At 39.8% G+C, this 21,431-nt stretch overlaps 1 protein-coding gene across 21 annotated transcripts in view; it reads right to left on the bottom strand.

Annotated features, from left to right (window-relative positions):
• kif1aa (kinesin family member 1Aa) overlaps positions 1-21,431 on the bottom strand; it is a 48,113-nt gene that overhangs the window by 14,735 nt on the left and 11,947 nt on the right. For 3 of the 21 annotated variants that reach the window (XM_079351299.1, XM_079351288.1, XM_079351305.1), the window contains exons 3-31: positions 20,972-21,045; positions 20,672-20,854; positions 20,520-20,585; positions 20,126-20,304; positions 19,123-19,234; positions 18,403-18,480; positions 17,620-17,685; positions 17,520-17,537; positions 17,338-17,416; positions 17,164-17,242; positions 16,748-16,890; positions 15,949-15,987; positions 13,207-13,409; positions 12,073-12,152; positions 11,473-11,548; positions 10,778-10,857; positions 10,556-10,662; positions 10,369-10,449; positions 9,619-9,799; positions 8,448-8,520; positions 8,093-8,183; positions 7,805-7,953; positions 7,523-7,701; positions 6,721-6,858; positions 4,300-4,611; positions 1,499-1,617; positions 1,307-1,413; positions 1,086-1,221; positions 63-225 (exon numbers count right to left, since the gene is read on the bottom strand). In XM_079351299.1, the coding sequence (XP_079207425.1) occupies positions 63-225; positions 1,086-1,221; positions 1,307-1,413; positions 1,499-1,617; positions 4,300-4,611; positions 6,721-6,858; positions 7,523-7,701; positions 7,805-7,953; positions 8,093-8,183; positions 8,448-8,520; positions 9,619-9,799; positions 10,369-10,449; positions 10,556-10,662; positions 10,778-10,857; positions 11,473-11,548; positions 12,073-12,152; positions 13,207-13,409; positions 15,949-15,987; positions 16,748-16,890; positions 17,164-17,242; positions 17,338-17,416; positions 17,520-17,537; positions 17,620-17,685; positions 18,403-18,480; positions 19,123-19,234; positions 20,126-20,304; positions 20,520-20,585; positions 20,672-20,854; positions 20,972-21,045 (3,391 nt within the window). The remainder of the gene's footprint in view (positions 1-62; positions 226-1,085; positions 1,222-1,306; positions 1,414-1,498; positions 1,618-4,299; positions 4,612-6,720; positions 6,859-7,522; positions 7,702-7,804; positions 7,954-8,092; positions 8,184-8,447; positions 8,521-9,618; positions 9,800-10,368; positions 10,450-10,555; positions 10,663-10,777; positions 10,858-11,472; positions 11,549-12,072; positions 12,153-13,206; positions 13,410-15,948; positions 15,988-16,747; positions 16,891-17,163; positions 17,243-17,337; positions 17,417-17,519; positions 17,538-17,619; positions 17,686-18,402; positions 18,481-19,122; positions 19,235-20,125; positions 20,305-20,519; positions 20,586-20,671; positions 20,855-20,971; positions 21,046-21,431) is intronic. The other 18 variants (XM_079351303.1, XM_079351304.1, XM_079351306.1 and 15 more) reach the window with 11 other exon arrangements.

Here is a 21,431-nt window from a genome sequence, read left to right as displayed (position 1 = left end):
CATTAAACTGTGAAAGGAATGTCCGGTTCTATTAAAAGACATGGAAGTTCAAATTGACTTACTTGAACTGGCAGAAGATGTCCGCATATTCTGCAGAGATGCTGGAGGCCTGGAGGACGGTCACCCTGAAGGTGAAAACGTTACCGATCTTCAGATGCTCCAGGGCGGCTTCAGATGCCCCATCCAGAGCGGCCTTCAGTGGATTCTCAGGCTCGTCTGCACCGGCTGTGAAGAGCACAAAATAAGAATCACATGCAGTTAAAGTGTGGCTGATTTTAGCACACAACGTTAAACGCCCATTGATGAGGTTAGCAGGGATTTGGGGCAGTTACTTGATCAACTCGGATCATATTAGTCGTTTACTGTTCTGTTAATGGTTTTGGGACGAGCCTACATTACTGATTCTCTCAGGTTTTCCTCAGCTGTCATGTTCTCTTAAATCTTCTTTTCTAAAATAAATTAAATACTAGCACATAAATAAAAACTTAGAGAGCTTAGTGGAACTCTAACGACATAAAATATGTGTACAATTTGTAAATGATTGATTAGTTACCTTAAACTGTCTTCCTTTAATTAATTAATAGACTTAATAGTCTACTTCAAACTTCATTGATCTTTCTAAAGCATTCTTTACTATTCACATCTCTTAGAGATTCAAATATATTATACTGTGCCTGTTTTGTTTATGTTTTGATTTATTGCTCGGTATACTTGTGCCATATCAGCATCTTTGCAGAGGAAAGTTTGGTATTAATAAAGCTTTGCTGTACAGTAATGATTATGATGACCTTTCATTTACTGCAGCCGGTTTGTTAAAAATAATAAACTGCAAACACACACACTCAAACACACCATCATGCATGCATTCACACCTTGCTGAATATTTAGAGAACGCCTGTGTTAAGAGAACAAAAAGTACATATAAGTAAGACACTATATCTGCTGTTCTTTTCTTTCATTGACTCCTTTATTTTTGTGTCACTGTGAAATGTGGTGTCACCGGCAGGAAGTGAATGTTATAGTTTGGTACAGTTTTATGGTTTCTTATAATCCCGAAAGGGAATTAAGAATAAAGATACAATTACCCGCACATGTGTTGTTGTTAACCTCATCAGCTGAGGGTCCCATTTCTGAGTTCTGCCCCTCCCCTTCCACAATACGAAGCTCCTCCTGGGAGATCCCAGTGCGCGACAGACCTACAGAGCTGCTCTCAGACTGAAACTAAAGAAGCAAAGAGTAACACACAAAACAGTCAAAAGGTTATTTAAAATAGTTGAATCCTTTATGTATAGGGACTTTGTTCTACCTTTTCATATTGCTGATCCTCAAAAGAGATTTTGGCAGTACCAGACTGCCTCACTCCCGAGCCGTAGTCTGGAGCTTCCTCATCAGCTGGAGGGAAACACAGAGCACCTTCACTTCACTCCCTCAAGAAGTCTCACACAGCCTGTACTCCTGCATGCTCTATTCTAAACAAGACTGAGGGTCTGAGCCTTACCTGATATGGCCTGCACCGCCACGCGGAGGAAGCCCTTCACCTCTCCCTTCTCGCTGACGATGGCCACGCGATGGACCAGAGGTACCGGGTACAGCAGGTTGCTCAGATACACAAAAGCCCTGAGCAGGAGGCAGAGAAAAGACAGAAACTGATAAGTGATAGAATATTATAAAAAAAAACCCAGGGAGACACTTGATAAAACTGGACTGGACGGTGACTAGACAACAGAACACAGAGCTGCAAAGCAACCAAACAGAAGCTGGGACTGCTCTTGCGATGGCCATGGCTGCCCTTTACTATCGCTTTGTAGGGGGGCTCCTCCTGACCATCTACAAATTAAACATTTAAAGACAGTTATGGGTCACATGCAGAATTCCTTAAACGTTGCATTGAGAGCTTGGTGAGGCTAAGGAGCATGAGTGTAAGGGTCAACTTACTGGAAACCAGCTTCCTACTTCCTGGGCAGGAGACTCATGAGCAATCAATTCATTCTTAAAATACAGTTTTTAATGCAGTGTTTAAAGATTTTTATCTACTGCACTATAGCATCTTAAAAGCACCTCAATATGAAAAGATCACACTACATTTCAAATGTGAGGAGCCGGAATAAGAACTTTAGGCACTTTGCATTACATTTTAAAGTATTTCTGGGGTAGTGCCAAAGATTAACTTTAGAATAATGTGGGAACTGCACTAGAAACGTTCTTCCTTCTTGTTTTTCTAGATATAATATTGCAGGGTCACGTTCCCCATGAGCCAATAGGGGTAGACATTTAAGGGTGGAGTATTAAAAAAAAGATTGGTGAGGTGCAAATAAGGCATGCTCCGGACAAAAAAGGTGAACATAAAATGCTGTTAACATCTCGACTCAAAGGAATCCAAAGCAAATAAAACAGAAATCATCAAACAGAACAAGGCAGAGCTTGAATAAAAAGAAAAACTGCCAACAGCTCCATATATTGTATGCTACACAAAAAACAACAAATGACATCTGAAATCAAAGTTCACCTCCTGGGAGGAAGTAATCATTTGTGCAAAGGAGAGGGCACGAGTTCAGCATCAGATAAATTCAAGTCAAAAGAAATTGACAAAAAAGGTCAAAATGAAAAGACTTGTGCTCTGGCATGCCTAAAAGAGACAGCTGCAGTAGAAACCAGCTCTTTCATCTTGAGATTTTGAGTCTTCCTTCAACCCCACTTTGCTTTTCATAAGACTCTTCTGTGCTTTAAAGGTTTCACAGCATGGTGATAACTTTCCACTGTGCGTTCCTGTGTTATGCAGATCAGAACCTGAATAAACTCCATGAGACATGTCAGTGCTTTTGCTTGTGAATGATTGCCTTGAAAAGCTGCTCGTTTGCATTTAGCCACACAAAAAGTGAGACACACACCTCAAGCAGCCGTTGAGCATCAACTTTGCTTGGATTTCCATGGAAACAAGTGATATGAACTGAACCACCCTGGGTTGTTAAGAAGCATCTTTTAAGGTGAGATTTTAATAAGCAGTAGAGGCATTTGGTCTGAGTTAGAGTGAAGCAGAAAATTAAATAAATAAATAAAAAACAGTCAGAGTTATTGAGATAAAAGCTAGCAAGCAAAAGATAAACCTTGAGGCTCAGAAATGTCTACTCCAGAGTCAACTCGCGATCATGTTTTTCAATAAATCTGTGCTTTTACTTTGACATTTGACAAGATGTATGTCTCAAACACGAGACAGTATAGTGACTGTAAAGAACAATCAAAACTAAACCCTCCAGGTAACTTGCACTAAGTAAGCAGGAAATGTTCAAAGGGGTATGCTACTCCATCAAAGTGTCAGCGTTATTTAAACACATTTTAGGTAAGACACGACGCCCCAGTAGATTGGCTTTGCTGGCAGCTTTGACAGGAGCTGTAATGGCTGAAACACACTTTGATCAGAGTACATCTAAAGAATTGGCTTTTTTTCACACTAGGGGTCTCATGCTGGTGATGGTGATGTGTGAGAATGTATGTGTGTGTTCTTTTGCTGTGCTCTCATGTATATGCTAACTGTTTATACGCTGACGCTTTTAGACAAATCAAGTTCCGAATGAATAAATACTGTTATTTGAGTTATGTCATGACTGCTTTGATTTGCAAAGTTAAAAAGCAATTACTGCCCTTTGTAGTTCAATAAACAGGAAAGGTCCAAAGTTAGTAGGAACCCCATCTGTAAAGTTTTTAGACATCATCTGAATCTACCTGTGGTTCAAACAAACACGTTTAATAAACCTACTTTCGGTACATGAGCCAGATAAAACGATTACTTAACAGCAACTTTGCAGCTGCCAGCTTAAATGAACTACTGTGATCTCTGATCGTTATTTGAAAGTCTACACAAGTAAAAATGAAGTCCCAATTTAAGCAACCAGAATTGTATTAAAAGAAGATAAATCACTGAAATCCCCTTGATTCAAAAGTTACGGATTTGTTTGGTTTTTAAATCTCTACTGAACATGTCTGACTGTAAGGCCCACATCATGGGTGGATAGTGCTGTTTACAAGGACAAGAGAAGAAAAACCCAACTACTTTGGACAAAATATTGTGGTTACCACAAATGAAACACAAGAAATCATCTTCAATTTAATATGCGTTTTCCATTTGGACATGCACGCCCCGGTCCACAACAGCAGACTTTGTGAGAGTACCCTTGAAGCGTGTCATTAATGTGTTTTCAGAAATTAATCTTTGCTGATGTTTGTCGAGGGAAAAAGACCCCTGCATCTCAGCGTGAAAGAGCTAGTTTCCTCCACCAGCATGCTCCCTGAAACCTCACCAACCTTCCCACTACACTGAATATAGGTGTGCGGTCGTAAAAGGGATCCTGGCCTTCGCTGGAGCCTTGGCAGAGCTCTCCCTCATCATCATCATCATCATCAACATCATCCTCATCATCATCTGCCCCGAGCTCCAAGCACGGGTCCTCCAAAAAGATATCATCGTCCAGGTCCTCCAACTCTTCCAACTCCTCCGCCTCCCCTCGACCCTCGCGCTGCGTGTCGGCCAGCTCAGTAATTTCAGAGTTGGAGAGGGACGAGGGTGGGGTGGGGTCACTCATGCGCTCGCTCATGCATGTGTTGAAAAGAGGGTTTCTGGTGCAGCCAGAGACACAGGAACCAGGTTAGTACAGATAGAGAGAAAGCACACACTTGATCAAACAAGAGGGGCGGTAGAGCACCTTAAGACTGGACCACAGGGGGAAACCTGCCTCCCTTCACACCAGGGTCTGCCATTAGAGCCACTTTGTACATGTATGCTGTCCAATGTTTAGTGCAGCAGACATGTGTGGAAGAGGCACACGGGACAGATTGCAGAGCGTGAAACCAGATAGAGTGGTTGTTTTTAAGTATCTGACCCCATTTGTTGCCTGTACAGTACTGCGTGCCACATCATGCAGTAGGTGAATGAAACCCTGAAGAAAATAGCAGTAACTACAGGAGCGAGTTCTGGTGAGGCCATTTATTCTTTTATCTTTATTTCACTTGTTTGTCTAAACAGAAAAGTATGAGAGCTATTTAAGAAACAAGAGTTTTTAGAGGAGGTGTTTACACCTCCAACTATCTCATGATGTAGGTGCGTAGAAGAAAAAACTATCCAATTGCAAATCAAAATCCCACACATTACTCTAGCTCTGCTTCACCAATTTAAATTATTAGAAAAAAAATACAACTTTTCAAACACTATGAATGTTTGTCAAGAGCAACAGTAGTGTGCAGGATTTTTTCTTTTAAAAGAAATAAATAAGAGAAAAATTGAGGAAGATTTTTGTTGCTTCTCATTTTGAGGAAACATTTTTGAACCATATTGTCCCATGATAACCAGTCTGGAGATCTTAATCTATTTACCTTGTTATCTGGGGATAACGCACGTTGTTTGTTCCAGGATAACAAGTTCATTTCAGTCATTTTCTTGGGATTTTGAGAAAGTTACCCCAAATCAAAGCAAAGCGTGTTGTAACCTCAATAAATCAATATACTGTCAATAAGTTAAGATCTCAAGAAAACAAACAGAAATATAATATAATCCTGATCACAAGAAACAGAGTAAAATAAAATGTATGAATGTATATCTTCTTTTTCATTACACCGTAACTGTGTTTGCTTCATGTTATGTTCTATCTCACACTTACTCATTTTATTAAGCACATTAGCAAAAACATCTGCTGGTTTCTAATCCCTCCATCTCTTCCCCACTGGTGTGTCACGGTACAAACACACAAACCAGCTACATCCAACTTCTGCTTATTGCTGATACATTATTTATCTGAGGAATAACATTTCATTAGGTTTGGAGCTTTTGGCCTCACACTGAGGCTTTTGGCCACATACTGTAAGCCTGGTGTACTTACTGAGTATATAAATAGAAATTCAGAAGGAGCTGACAAACAGCATATTTCAGGGAGACATTTTGCAGATTACTGCTTGATCATTTTCACTTGTATTGCAGGAGCTTAATGACATTAAAGTCCTGGTATGCTGAATGTTATATAACTGGGCCATGTGACTATGTGTGCAACCCATCTGTAAGGAGAGAAAAGGACAGAGTGAGAGAGATTGAGAGAGAGAGAGAGAGAGAGAGAGAGAGAGAGAGTTTGGCAGAGAGACTGGGAGGCTGTGTGCCAACTTGGGAGAAAAAGAAACAGCAGGCTTTGAGTAGGAGGACTGAAGAAACATCTATCTCAAATGTTTCACAGCTGATTTTTCCCATTAAAACAGACAGGCCTGGCACCAACAAGCCATTGATTGTCAAATCCTTCCTTTGTGTTAAACCTGTAAAACCATATCCAGGGGGGAAAAAAACATGTGTTTGCAGTTTCATTCTTTTGCAAATCTCTTCAAAATTGACAGCTTACTTGGGAAAAGATTTGGCACTGAACATTCCTCCATACTAAGAAATGTTTCATATTAGTTTGAATGGAGAGATTCAATGATAGTTAGTAACAGCCACAGCACAGACTTTATATATCATGACAGGGACACGGTGATGAAGTTGACCGCTCATTTCTTCATGTTGGTTTTCATTACCGTACTTCACTAAATGGACAACATGTAGCAGCTATGGCCTCCAATTCTACTCAATGAAAAAGCACTCTGGACATCTCTTGTCTGGCTTCTGTTGACCTTTACATGAGTTCAGTTGGAATAAAATCCTGAACTGTCCATATACGTTACCTATAGGGGTCAGTGCTGCAGAGCATTTACCTGCCAACCAGACGGAACCAGGGGAAGCGGTCATAGAAGGGGTCTCCTCCGGTCATCACATTTTCACCGTCTTCAGTGGTGTTGTTCGGCACGTCAGCAGCACGATCATACATGTCTCTCATGAGATCGAGCCTCTGCCTGCAAGAAGACGCAACCATAGAGTTAGTGTCCAAAAAAAAGGATAGATTTGAGGTTAAGGATTAATGTTCTGCATGTGATTGCAACGCTTATTATCATATTTATCCCACGGACAAAAGATAGCACATATTTCCCAATTTTTGCCCTCATGTGTTCCCTCTCTGTTCAAATCTGCTCATGCTGTCTGCTGACCATGAAGGTTTGCGATTTGATTTCTAATCCAAAGAACTGAAACATCCAGGCTTCTTTAAACTTTTCTTTTTTTTGCAAAGCATTTGGAAATGTTTTAAATACTGTTGTATTAGCTTCATGTTTTCTAAGTTACAATCTTGACTGAGAGCAGTATGAAAGATGTTATTATTTTTCCACTATTATTGTTAAAAAGACAAAAGACAAAAACAAAAAAATCCATTCATCAACTTATATAGTAATTTCTGTAGGAAAACAAAAGCCCTTGTCACCGTCTCGCCTCTGGTACTACCTCCACAGGTGGCACAGAGGGGGGGACACTTCTTCCCCCCCATTATGCCTCCACAACATTCAGATTGAAGGCGAAAAGCCACAGGGGCGTAAATATCGCGGCTTAAAATGGCAGTTTAAGTAGGGCTAAAGATCTGTTTGAAAGATTATCATTAACTGGAGGCCTCTGACTTTGTTGATGTACCTCAGTTTTTCTAATGTCCAGTAGTGGGTGGCTCCATTTTTCTGATCCTGCACCTCCACAGCCACAATAGTGCGTGGGAAGTGTCGTACGTCTCTTTCTTTAGTTGCCTCTGGAGGTAGCAGGTCTGGAGGCAGGGGGGAGTACAGAGTGTCTGTGAGCAGGATGAACTGGAACTGAACCTGTAGAGACACAAGGCGTAGGTTAAAGAACAGAACAGTCAAAGAAACAAATTCAACCTTGAGATATAATAGAAAAGCAATCATGAAAGGAAACATTCTGTACCTTTTTTTTTAGTTCCACACTGATGGCGTTGGCCTCCTTGAGGAATATGGCGTTTCCCCACAACAGATCACGCAGAGAGGTGAACTGATAGCTACGCCACTTGCGGAAACTCCACACAGCCAGTTCTCTCTCCTTTTCTGTCCATTGCACTGTGGGATATAAAGGACAAAAGTTATTGATTGTTGAGAGTTTCTCTCTTTACCACCAACATATTTATGTTGGGTATATGTGTTTTTAATTAGTTTACCTTCCTGTTATGTTTGGTATATGTGTTTTTAATTAGTTTACCTTCCTCTTCTGGCTCTTCCTCTTCTTCAGGGACGTCTGGGTAGTAACGGTCCACTTGCTTCTGAAGAGCCTCGAGCTTGCTCTCATAATCCTTAACAATTAATCATTGAAGAGTTAAGTTAACGCTTGTGTACATAACCCATTAAAATCCATAAAGAAATGGATTTCAATTAAGAAACTATTTGGTGTAGAGAAAACTTATTGAGTCAGAGCAACAGAGCCTATTCAGAGAGACTGTGTTACTTTTCTACATTTGATTTCTCTGCAAACTCAATAAGGTAAGCGTAATACATAAAAATGGGAAAAAAATGCAATAACTTCAAACAACCCTAAATAAAGCAGCACATTACTGTACCAGTCTTTGCTGCTCCAGAAGGTTGTTGGTCTCCTCTCTTTCTTTACGATACTGCTCCTCCAGCTCCTGCAGCCTGACAAAACAAAAACAAGAAAGGTGGTGGACAACACGAAAGGAAACTTAGTTTTATTCACCGTCAGTATTTGGAGCAGCATGTCACTTAATATGCACTTCAGTGAAGGCTTGAAAAGCTTTGAGAGCTTTTAAAAATTAAATTTGCCAGTTGAGTAGAGTAATTATCTTTTCCTTCTTGGCCTAACTTATCTGTTGTTCCTCTCTTGAATAAAATGCCAGGGAGACCAAGTGAGCTTCCTACCCCATCTTTCTTCTCAAAGTTATGTTGAATGGCTCACTAATAACACTAATAGCTGCTTATTGATTTTCTCTACAGACTGGAAAAAAAGTACGGCATGACAACTCGGTAAAAGTGAAGCCTAAACATTTGGAGCTATCCCTACTGACTGGCTGCAGTACAGGTCGGCTCTGCCTCCTGCATGTTAAATCACAATGTTCCTTTAGTAATTCTCAGACATGGTTTCTTACATGATGTTCTTGTTGATTGTCCTGTTATTTTCAGAAATGTTTCGTTTCAAAAAGTTACTGTTGCAACAAAAATGAGAATAACGCCATATTGATTGTCTGCTCCAAAGTAACAAAAGAATCTGTTGTACTGAAGACTGTGCTGACCTGACGGAGGGATCTTTTTGTTAAGTGTGTTTTGGTTATAGGAGGGGACGGGGCATTAAAACTGCGGCTCACCAGCTGAACCTTAAAGTCCTTGTTTGGGGCTCTTACAGCTGTTCCAGAGAAACCGCTCAGGCTAAAGCTGACTGAGCATCTTTTGAAATCAAGGCCCTCAACTTCCGAATGGCTGCTCTGAGGAGATAAGAGAATCTGTGACCTCTTTCAAATCATTTCATATAACCCATTTCTATAAACCTGCTCTTATCTGATATTCTATTAATAATTGGATTCTTTGCTCTTGACCTTTCACTTGTCTTCTGTTGTTTTCTTACATTAACTTTTATTTTCTATTCTCTAATGTTGTCTTGCTTTTATTAGTTTTTATTAGTTCTTATTGGTTTGGTTTCTGTTTTTATTTGTCCTCTTAGTTTGTCATTTGTTATTTAAACACTTGAATAAAAATACCGTTATTAAAATCATAAAGTACCTCTGTTCCATTTCCTGTTTCATGTCAATGCCCTGTTTATCCAGCAGCTCCCTCTGAGCGAAGGCCCAGTCCACAGGCTCAGAGGGAGTTTCTGCACACGGGGTCCTCTCCCTCTCCGCCCTCGCCTGCACAGGGTGGTTAAACCTGAACACATGGCTCTTGCCCAGGATGATGCGATTTCCTTTAAAGGAATAAACCAAAGTCATCACAATGAGATTGTATACTGTACATACTGAAACCACTGATGTTGAAGTTTCCATCCAATAATGCTTCTTTTTTCCCCTCTTTTTCTCTCTTTGCCTTTCTTGTCCCAGTTACAGTATACCTGACTGAAGAGATATGTTTTTATAGGCTATTTGAAAGAAAACTTCAAAACAACAGTACAACTTTGCTTTAGGCGCGATCAAATACAGGATCAGAGTGGATTTGGAACAAGAAACTTTAAAGACATATTTTTGGGGAGCTTTGAGACTTATTTAAATTTGTTGAAAATGAGGATAATATGTGACATTTAACATATAAACAGTCACCAGAACAGTTGGAGGATGAGCCCAAATCCTAAACCCAGTGAAGTATTTTTAGTTATGAAAGCATTACAGATAATGTCCCACTGTGAGCTGCTTGTGTGAAAGGAAAGTTCCTGAAAATGTCGAGAGAATGTCAAGAGTGCATGATGGAAAAAGGTTTATAGAGTGTAAAAGATTCATACTTCTATAAAAAAGGAGACTGAAGGTAACTCGGCTTACAGACCTGATATGAGGATGGTGGGCTCTGTCACCCTCTTTCCGTTCACATAAGTCTCCGCTCCTTCACAGGGCTCGAGGACGACTGCTGCTTAGCAACAGAAAACACGGTTTGAGGATTCACTTATTGTCTGTCAATGTTAAACTTTAATGTACACAACAACAAGCCTTTGGAGCAAAACTAAAACACCCACTTTCTCCCGAAGGACCTGTAGCGCTTGTGAAAGTGCAGTGCTCATCTTTGATGAAGTGGCCACTGAGCACGATGTCCTGACGACTGCTGGCATCCAAACGACCCACCCTGGAAAAAAAAGAGATGGTATGGTGTAAGAGGTACACTTAGCAGCTGAAAAATCTTTATAATACCTCAATCGCAAAAAATAACTCTTTAATTATGAGATCATAAAATATCTGACCTGGTAATCCCGTCTTTAATGTAGTAGAGCAGGCACTCAGACATCAGAGGATCCTCATTCAGGTTCACAAGATGAGGTGTCTGAGACAAGAGAATAGTTTACTAACTGCAGATATTTTGCATGAATTTTACATAAATAATTCATCAACCATATGTTATTTACAGTAAAACATATGCATACACTGCACATCAAAGAGCTGGAAAATCTCCCACAGTAAGAAACATCAAACAATCAGCAGCAGCTAAAACCATGCAGCTCCACAGCGTGAGTGTTTAATGAAGCCTCAGTCAGATGTTACAGGCTGCAGGCAAACACTCATAAATTACTGAAACGGGGGCGCTACCATTATCTTTCCCCCATGTTTACACCCAATGCCGCCTTCGGGGATTATTTGAAGTGAGTAATGAAGTAGATTTAAGATAACAGTAAATGAAGAAAGGAAAAACCCTCGACTGATCTGCCTGCAGTTGAAGAGAGACTCAGAGCACTCGGAGAGGGAAACAGGTTTTTAACACTTCACAGCAACAAACCTCGTTTGGGGAAAACAGACCAACTGTGTCGATAAAAACAGGCTGGGGCTTTCTAGGGCAATCGGAGGGCTTTTAGGGGTAAATTAAAAAGCACTTTTTAAATATGATTTTAATGTTAAGGATAAGATTAAATGTGATTTGTGGAGAGAGCTCATGTTTTCTTACCTTCTTGGGAGAGAAAACACCAAGTGTCCCACCATCTTCACGCATTGCCACACCCATTTCTGCAAGCAAGGCCTCTCTGTGAATGAAAGTCAAGTCAGTAAACCAGTGCATGTTTTTTTTGCTTTGCCAATCATTATTATAGGAGGACATGTAGAGGGATTGTCTTGTTTCTCCAAAAGCCCATATTTCATAAAATATACAAGGATATTGTCAGGTCATGTTGCAGGTCTCCACCTTAAAAGAGTCTTCATTAATGGTATTTATTCTTTAAAAGAAATCCTAGAAAAGAGCGCTTCTTGGACTCAAACAAGTGTAGGTTATTTGGACTTCCCCATGAAGACTTGATGCCAAAACATGACAAAGTTGGTTTTCAGGACTAAATGACCATCCCATGAAAACTGAGTTATTCTCAACATGTTGCAGTAGTGAGTGCCCTAAAGTCTTTCTTGCTCTGTTTTTAAACCATTTTCTGTATCTTTAGGATACCCTTTCCAGATGTATTGGTTTGTTTTGTTTCTTACACTGATAGAAGGACTGAATCTTCAGAACAATTTTACAAATAAAATATTAAAAAGTTAAACAGAAAATTGTACACTTCACCTTTCCATTCTAATCGCCTCTGTTCGACGAAGTTTCTCCTCCCAGGTCTCATTGAGTTCAGCAATGATTTTCTCTGTTTCCTATATTGTCAGAGAGAAGTGTTAAAAAGTGTTCTGCATATATTGTAAACCTCTGTGCCATAATCCTCCATTGTAATCGAAAACAAATAAATCATCCATATTCTTTTCACCGATGGACACGCTGAAGCATTTTACACTTAAACTATGTGTATTATAGAATATATACAGTATGTCATGCCACACTATAATACCATATACCAATATGTTAATTGATCTGAGGAGGTTGTAGCTTGGTATAAACACTGATCCAGTTAGGCTCAGTCTTTGAACAGTAAAGACTTTTATGAAATATGCAAGTGAAGGTCCTTTATTTGTAGGTGGTGTCTGAATAAGCTAAACAAAGCAGCCATGACAGCGTAACCTATCAAATGCTGTACAAAACAGAAGTCTGTGTCACTGCAATAGACATCAGCAGACTTTTCTTGACTGGTCTTCAAAAGGAGAAGAAAACCACATAAGAACCTCTGTTCCCTGGAAAAGTAGCTGTAGGAGTGAAATGTTGTCGGTGTGTATCGTGATATATAAACCAAGCTGTAAATACTCCACCAGTCACATGAGTGAAAACAGGCCAATATTTACTGCTGTTTTAATAAGGTTCGGTAAACACTGTAATGAGCCAGAGTTGTAGAAACCAATAAAATCTCTGATATAAGTAAAACTACCCGGGGAAGGAACCTGAGCAACATAGCCCCCTGGATTATTGCATGTTTTTATTCCTCATTTCTCTGCCTGTCTTCCATCTACTTTTCATTCTCTAGAACAGGCACAACATTATTGAACAATCCATGAAGATGTATGACCTCAGTGGAAACCAATGACTCAGTCTGGAGAAGTCAGATAGTATTGACAAACAGATTTGTCAACACAAGCAAAACAAGTGAATATTGCAGGCCTTTCACTTTGACTGAGCCAAGGATTATGGGCACAAAACAGCATATGGTCTGTGAATAAGCAGCTGATGAGAATATCTGATATTTAATGCTGTACTCGGATGCTGTGTATTCAGAGTGAGTGCTTGGAGACTGAGTGCGTGGTAATGTTGTCCTGCGTTCACCTTCAGCCTCTCGATGGCCTCCTCGCTGCCTGGGCTGAACATGATGCGGTCATGCAGACTGGCGATGGATCCGGCTCGGCTGGACAAGGCTGAGAGAGACGGAGAGGGACTCATGCCCGTCATGGCGTTGGTCACTGTGGAGAGATCATCCCTTTGATTCACTGCTTGTCCTTTTTTGTTATTGTTCTTGTAATCGGATAGGTCTGTCGGGCAGGACGCAGGGAGCACAGGATGTGTATGTGTTTCGAGGAAGTGGGGATTGGGAAATCGATAAAATTTAAGAAATAAAATTGAGAAATGTGAACCAATAAGGAAGAGAAGAGAGAGCAGAAAAGGAAGAGAAGATATGTGGCCTGAAACAACTCCCATAAAACTCAGAGAGATACATTTGCTAGTTGATAAGCAAGGGCAGCAGCAGCAGAAAGCCACGCACACAAAACTTAAAATATGCAACAAGGAGATCATTGAGCCATGTCCAAATGATTTGCAGCTAAAATACAAAACATTTACAAGCTTAGCATCAAATGCAGGAATATTAAACAAGAACATGTAAAATTAGCATTTACAAACTCTTTATCTGCCATCTCGTTCGCAATAAAGACTCTCGTGCTCACTTCCAGTCATGCACATGTAACCAAATCAGTCTTCATATGGAACGAGAAATAGAGAAGTTGGGGGGGCTTACATAATGAAATAGATAATTATTCATTTCAAAAAAGGGGTCAGACTTCCTGCAGAGAACACTAGAAAGCCAGAACTTAATTAGAACTATTATCTAAAGCATAAAGATGCATTCAATGCTCAGTGTGATTCCCTTTTGTTAGCAATAAAAAAGCTCCCCCGACCCCCCCTAAAAATCCCAGGATAATTACTTCTTTGGTTCATTCATTCCTTTTTCTAATTTGATAATATATTATATTTAAATGTTGAAGGTAGTCTACAAGCAAAACCTGATTTTACCTCAAGTTCCCTGTCCTGCGGTGAGTGTTTCCTTTGGCCGTCATAAATAAAAAATATCAACCCTGCAGCTGCTGCTTTGGCGAAACGGAGCAATACATTGGTAAAGTGTATCACATCTATCCATCTGGACAGGCTGTCCCCTGTCCAGATGGATCCCACAATATTGACTTCACAGCGTTCTTAATATAGTCATGTATTATAGAAATACAGTGAAAGATATGTGAATCCAATAATATGAAACTGAGTATACTCTCTGTTTGACAAAAGGCCGCATTGTCATTTTATGTTTTTGTTTTTCTGTTATAGAGACAAACAGGAGACTCTGCCGGGGAATGGGAAAGGTACATTTTCAAAACATATTTTGTATGAATGATTCGCTTGGCTCTGTGTTGCTCTGTATTGCTTTTTCACCTCATTAAATATTTAAGCTCAGTCCAGCCAATGCCACAGCTACAGTACACAGCCATAATCATATCTCTGAATCACTGGGACAAGAACATTCAATTATCGCAGACCTGCCAACATATCTGTTTTTTTGCAGGCTTCTTCTGCATTTCAATGTCGTTTTTCAGCGTCCATCTGTTTTTTGTCTTTCGCTCCACAGATACAAGTTATACATTTCATTTTTGAGTCTGACATCAGCCAAGAATCACAATCATCTTTGAAACGATATCCACGCTCATTAAGCTAAAAGAAGACACACAACAAAATCTTGGCAACCAAATACCACCTCGTATCTGGGTTTGTGTGTCTGATTTCTGCAGAGGAAAACTGGCCAGTTTTACTTTTTTATTGATAGAGTCCAGTCTAATCCTGCATACCTGTGTGACGATTAGATTTAATCTGTTGCCACGAAGTTGACCTCAGGGCTTTCAGCCCAGAGCAGGCTGCATGACTTAAAGTATTTTTTAGTCCACACTGTAACGACCCCTCCACACCACTAGGTGTTCCCGTTTTGCTGGTTTTTCTTTCTGATGTAGGTTCAGGTCAAGGTGGGGTCGCATCAGTGGATGAGCTACACCTGGGCCTGGTGAAGTCCTCACCCATATAATTCTTTCTCATCAGAGAGATGCTGACAGGAACATCGAACATGGCGGAGCAGCTGTCACTGTTAAATTTGGTGTTTTTTGATATATCTTGATCGGCTCCGTCGGCCCCCTGTGACCCCGAACACGAAAAGCAGCATAGGCAATGGATGGATGGATTAATTATCTTATCTTTGACTCCCGTTTGTTGTTGCAGCCTAAGAGCTGGGCTGTCTGCTGGATGAACGTCTGTGTTTAAAAGATTCACTTTTCTAGTCAGTTACAGCAAAGTAGGGCAGGATTGGGCAGAGCTCCATCAGGAAACATCGAAACTAAAAAAACAAACTTAAAAGCCTCTGTAAAAATATAGGATAGCATGACCATATAATAAATCTAATTGGGATCTAAAGAGACATACAAATATAAGCAGAGCTGGACCAAACTGTTCCAGCACAGAGGCAATGACTTTAACAAAGTGTGTGTCATATATTTCATTATTTCTCTTTTGGTTATTAGTTCTTGTTTTTGTATCCATTCCTACGTCGCTAAAATAACGCTCACATTTTGAACCCTAAATGTTGGCAGGTTTGAATTGTGTTCCAGTGCAAAGCGCCTAAGACATAATGATCACTTCTCAAACAAGTGTTGATGCCGCACAGAAGAAAACAAACAGAAAAGCTACTTTACACTGTCACAGAAAGCACTGCTGATGCTAAGCTGCTGCCACAATAGCAAGAGCAAAAGCCAGAAAACACACATTTCAAACCCTCGATCTCAGCACCAGACGGTCGATATGCTGCGAGAAGAGTGGAGAAAGAGTGACAGAGACGGATTAGAGGAGAATTAAAGGAGAGCCAAGACCAAGAGAAAAATATTAATACTAATCTCAAATGTCCTTATTATTTCTTTAACACCTTAACAAACAGAAACAGAGCTTTGCATGTTTTACAACAGTTGTTGTAAATTATTTAATAATGAGTTTAGTGAGAGAGCAGTGAGAGCCAATTTAGAAAAAAAAACTATTTTGCTTTAAATCCTAATCTTCATTGTTAGTTTTTCTACCCGTGTTATGTCTAATGCTAAATGTATTTTTCCATGTTATTTTCATTTGTGACAGGATGAAGAAAGGTTTTTTCATCACTTCTATAAGGTTTTTTTTTTCTGTGATAAAAACTGTTATCTTGAATTTTTTTTTTTTTTTTTACTTAATAGGAAAAAAATATTTACCTGAATATTATCTTATGTTACTAATACATTAGATAAGATCTATTATTATTAATAGAGTGGATGAACTTATTTTTCCTAAAATGACTCTCAGATCTTTGGTATTTTGGGTCTCTGTCTGCTTTGTGTTTTTTTTCTGAAGGCATATAAACACACATTGTTTGTGAGTACATGGAGAGTTGTGTGTGCAGCTTTTTGAGGGGAGCTGTGTGGGCTGACAGTGTGTCATTGAGAACTGTGTGCACACTCACACAAAAACCATTACAAACGTTATAAATACTCTTGTAGAGATAGCACTAATGGTCGCATAAATCCAATAAATGACCCCTTACTCTCAATGATGTCACCCAGGCCCTGGGCGTAGAGGAGATCTTTCAGACGAGACACTTCCTCCTTCAGCTCTCGCACTAATCGGTTGTTGGGATCTTCATTGATCACGGCGTTACAGCGAATCTGTTTGGCTCGGTCTGCGTACCTGTGAGGGTAAAGGAAGGATCATTGAGCAGGTTAACTCGGGTGAGAGAGGGGTGACAAAAAAGGCAAATAAATATTCACACAGCCACAGGATTCTGCAGCATGGCACTGCAGCTCCTGAAGGGTGTTTGAAGTGTGAAACGGATGCAAATCCCTGAGGGGAGTGTGTATTATGCAACACTTTGTCTCATTAGCGTCCTTCAGAGCGACATTCAGCAGCTGTGTGGGAGGAAAAGACGACAGAGGAGCAGAAAATGTGTTTTGTGCTCTCTACCTGAGTGTACTGAGCGTCTCGTCGTAGTTGATGTCTGCTGGACTCAGGGCAGCTACCATTGCAGTGCGAGAATTCCCCCCTAAAGAAAAACAAATGTAGGCCTCAGTTTGTTCAGGATTCATGAAGTATTGAAGAAAAACAAGCTTGTAAAATAAATAAACATTGTGTTCATACCCAGATTTTCTCTGAGTAGCCAGGTCAAAACTGAATCTCTGTACGGGATATGGCTTTCTACTTTCTTCTTCTTTTTATTCTGTGAACCAAATGTAAAATATTTAGAACATTTAAATCAAATTTGTTATTTCATTTAAGTTTAGAAAATATACATGTCTATATTTAATCTTTAAGCAGATTACCTTATTCACCATAGAGTCCTTAAATAAAACAGACACTGAAATTAATATCCTGCATGACATCTGCTTTATTTTACAACAAAATGTAGATCATGAAACATACCACTTCTGCCAACGCAGAGATGACTTTTCCCAGTGTAGTGAGAGATTTGTTGATGTTTGCTCCTTCCTGTTGGAGAGCAAGAATCATAAATACTTGAAAGTCAACATAATTATTATAGTTTTAAAATGGATTTACGGTAAAACTCCAAATACAAGCCCATCCCAATACAAGCCCTCTCCTTTACACTAGCCTGATGGAGCTGCACATTTTGACAAAGAAGGGCAGGTCTCAATTAGAGGCCCTGATGCATTTAGTGTTCATTAGTTTGCTGATCCAAAAGAAAAGCAGCAAGACTAAAAAAAATAAAGATGAACTTCCTCATTTGTCTAAAAGAGACAAAACAATGAAGCTGTGCAGCAGGATGTCATACTGGCATGATTTATTATTTAATGTGTTAGTCAATATCCTAATTTTAGACAAAGTAAAATATCTTTTATTGTGTAAATTAACAGTTTCTTTGTATAATTTCCTTTTGTTGATACAATCAGATAAGACAAAAGTTATCTATAAAAGCTTTTCTGAGGAATGTCCTTCTGTTGTTCTTTGTTTGTGATTCATTTTGTGGGGTTTAGCTTTTATTCGATAGGACAGTGGCTCGAGCAGGAAACTGAGGAGAGAGAGTGGAGTATGATATTCAAAAAAGGAGCCACAGGTGGGACTTGAACCCCGGGCCACCTGCTCTGAGGTCTTTAGCCTGCGTATATGGAGCATGACCTGATTCGTCAAATCATATCATATCATAAGCTGTGTAAATAAATGAAGACTATGGATACGGAGTCTCACCTTAAGCCTGGTGCCTTTTGCCCCAGTCGAATCTGCCCTCTCACTGCCCGCCAAATCCACCAAACTTATCTTGCTGACCTAAAACAGAAAATCAAACAAATACATAAATTAGTCAAAAAAATTCCAACCAATCTATCGAAAAGAACATTTAAAAAGCAACTCATGTTGGCTACAATGCTGTACAATCAGAGTGGGAAGAAAAATGTAAATAAAATCACAGTAAAAGACAAAGAGCATCCATATAAACAATCGATCGATATGCCTCAAAAATATATACGAGGAACACAGTTTGGCACTGACACACCATAAACGTTAGATAGAGTGCTAGATGATGCTGTCAGTTTGTGATCGCTGCATTTTGTTCAACAGTGAAGTAAGCGCTCAGATTGTAAGAGTTGTTTCTTTTATAGGTTCTCAGTGTTTAGTTTTTGTGGATGTTGTAAGCCAATGAATTCAACGCAAATTTCTCAAATAAAAAAATAAAAAACGCTCCGACCAGCCTACCACAACAAGGGGTGTCACATTTAAAACAGCAAAAAACTCCTTGCACTTAAAGTGTATCCTTCCTAACACTGCTAATAATTCTGGACTGACCTTCATGCAACCATTGATTTCCAATTTACGACAAGATTGAAATCCTTGTTATCAGTCAACTCATAGATGAGCAGAGATAGCAGATCAATGTTGAATTAGTTTACTCAGTGATATATTAAAGTCTACCTTCTCAGTGGTGTTATCAGTGTCAGCATCGTGGCGTTTCTGAGTGAATATGATGTTAAAGACGGCATGCGAGCGGCTGCTGGTCTCATTCATGTTGGTGGCAGCCACAGTCCTGCAAAGACAGATTACATTCATATTTAGCTCTTTTGTTTTCTCAGCAAAGAGGATAAGGATGAGGATGACAGAGACAGAGCAACATTAAGTCCCACCAACCCCTGACGTAAAGATGATTCATCATTCCTTACTGACTAAATGCTATTGTTGCTGTCATTGGCACAAAATAAAAACAATTAAAAATAACCACAGTGTAAACAAAACAGAACTAACTTTTCTCAAGCTTGCTAAAGAGAAGTTTTTTAAGTTTGACTGAGCCTGTATAAAGAAAACAAAGTGGATACAGGCAATGAGGAAACTGTAGGTTCATGGCACTTCATTATTTAACACTCTCTAGAGGTTAAAGCTATGTCTGGCCTGGGTTGTTATTTGTGAGTTTAAAGGATGAGCTTCATAAGTAAAAAAGACAGCAATGTTGTAAATATGTTCATGTTAACTGGAGGATCGATGGGGTGCCTTGTGCACAGGCGTGTAACTCATCCGGGGTGCAGCTCAAGCACGAACAGACAACTCAGACTGTCAATTAGAACAATCCTGGTGTGAGCTATTTTGATCTTGAAAGCTGCATGTAAATGTCAATATGAAGAGAAGAACATCAGATTATTTCGAGGAATAACTATGCAAAGTAAGGAACAGGGGACACTGAGTTTGTCGACATGGTGTTCTTCTTCAGCAGAGATAAGATACCAAATTAATACCTCAACATGACACAATCTAATGAGTCCAACAGGCAAAAGGATTTCCAGTTTTTTTTATCTTTGGTATTTTTCGATCCCTGAAATAACTGAGAAACTATTGTTTAAAACCCATGGTATTAAAAAGTATTGAAGTGTGAAAAAGTTTGACAACTGTAGAGCGTAATGGTCTAGTGAACAGACAGCTCCACTACCTGGCCTTGTTGCCTGAGTCCATCAGGTCCTGGATGTCGTTGTAAGAGGTGACAGCAAGTTTAGAGAGATCTTCCACATAAGGTCCCATCAGAGGATGTTCTCGAACACGCAGGTTTCCTTTATTTTTAGGGTTCAATAAGTCGCGCACACGTTCACAGTAGATTTCCATGTAGCTTACCTGTTGACATGTAAAATATCAGAGAGCACATTTAAAACATGGTTCAGGTATGCAGCACATTTAGGTTAGCTGTGTTTGAATTAATTGCATGAGAAGTAGTGAGTTGTAAAATACCTCTTCGGTTCTATTTTCTGTACACAGTTCCTGACCCTTCCTTATCTAAAAACGTAATTAACTAAAGTGTAAACAAAACAAAGAGTGCAGATGATGCTTACCTCCACAGAGTAAGACATGCTGTTGTCTGTATTGTCACTAATCTTGGTGAAAAGATCTTCACAGAGCTGCAAGGAGAAAAAACACAATATTAAAAAGCATATTCTCTTTGATTTAAAAACAAACACATCATGTAGTTAAAATGAGTCTGTACCAGGGGGATGATTCCTTGCTGGTCCTTGACATCCTGCTTCCCCATCATGGTGTAGGACTTCCCAGCGCCTGTCTGACCATATGCAAATATGCAGACATTGTAGCCCTCGAAGGCGTGCAGCAGCATCTCCTCGCCGATGTCCTTGTACACCAGCATCTGAGAAGCATAGTTGTCGTCCTCGGGCTGTGGAGAGAGACGTCAACGATCAGGAACTCTTTAAAATGCTCTTAAAAAAGCAACAGATTGAAGATGTGAGTGTGTCGTAGTAGTGTTGTACGGTGGGGACACAGAAGGAGTTACCGTGGTGTGGGACCAGTAGGAGTAATCAAAGTTGAAGCTCTTGTTATCTTTGGCCTGCTTGGGGTTGATGATGGCTGAAAGACAGAACAAGAAACACGGGTCAGAGGGAGGGTGAGAGCCGCCATGTGAAACTGTATCTGAGCTGTGTCAGTGTCACGTTGTGCAGATAGAGACAGGAAGACTTCAGACACCTGTCAGGAAGACACCTGATGTCTGTACCTGTCCTCATCTGTACTGTTTGTGCACAACATTAGATCTTATATGTAATGAAAACAAGAAAACATTTTGTGAGAGGAACATATAATGCAATGATATTATTTTCCCCATTGAAGTTGAGTGAGACACATTGTAGTACATCAGTTGCCTTTGGCGTAAAAATTGAAAAATGATTCCAGATTAAGCGTCGTCTTTTTTTTATTCTTTATTGCCAGAGGTTTAAAGTCTCTTCTACATGTGTGGT

This window comes from Symphodus melops, assembly GCF_947650265.1.
Source record: "Symphodus melops genome assembly, chromosome: 8".
NCBI lineage: Eukaryota > Metazoa > Chordata > Actinopteri > Labriformes > Labridae > Symphodus > Symphodus melops.
Note: the sequence above shows the minus strand (reverse complement) of the source record. Positions and strands in the feature narration are given on the sequence as shown.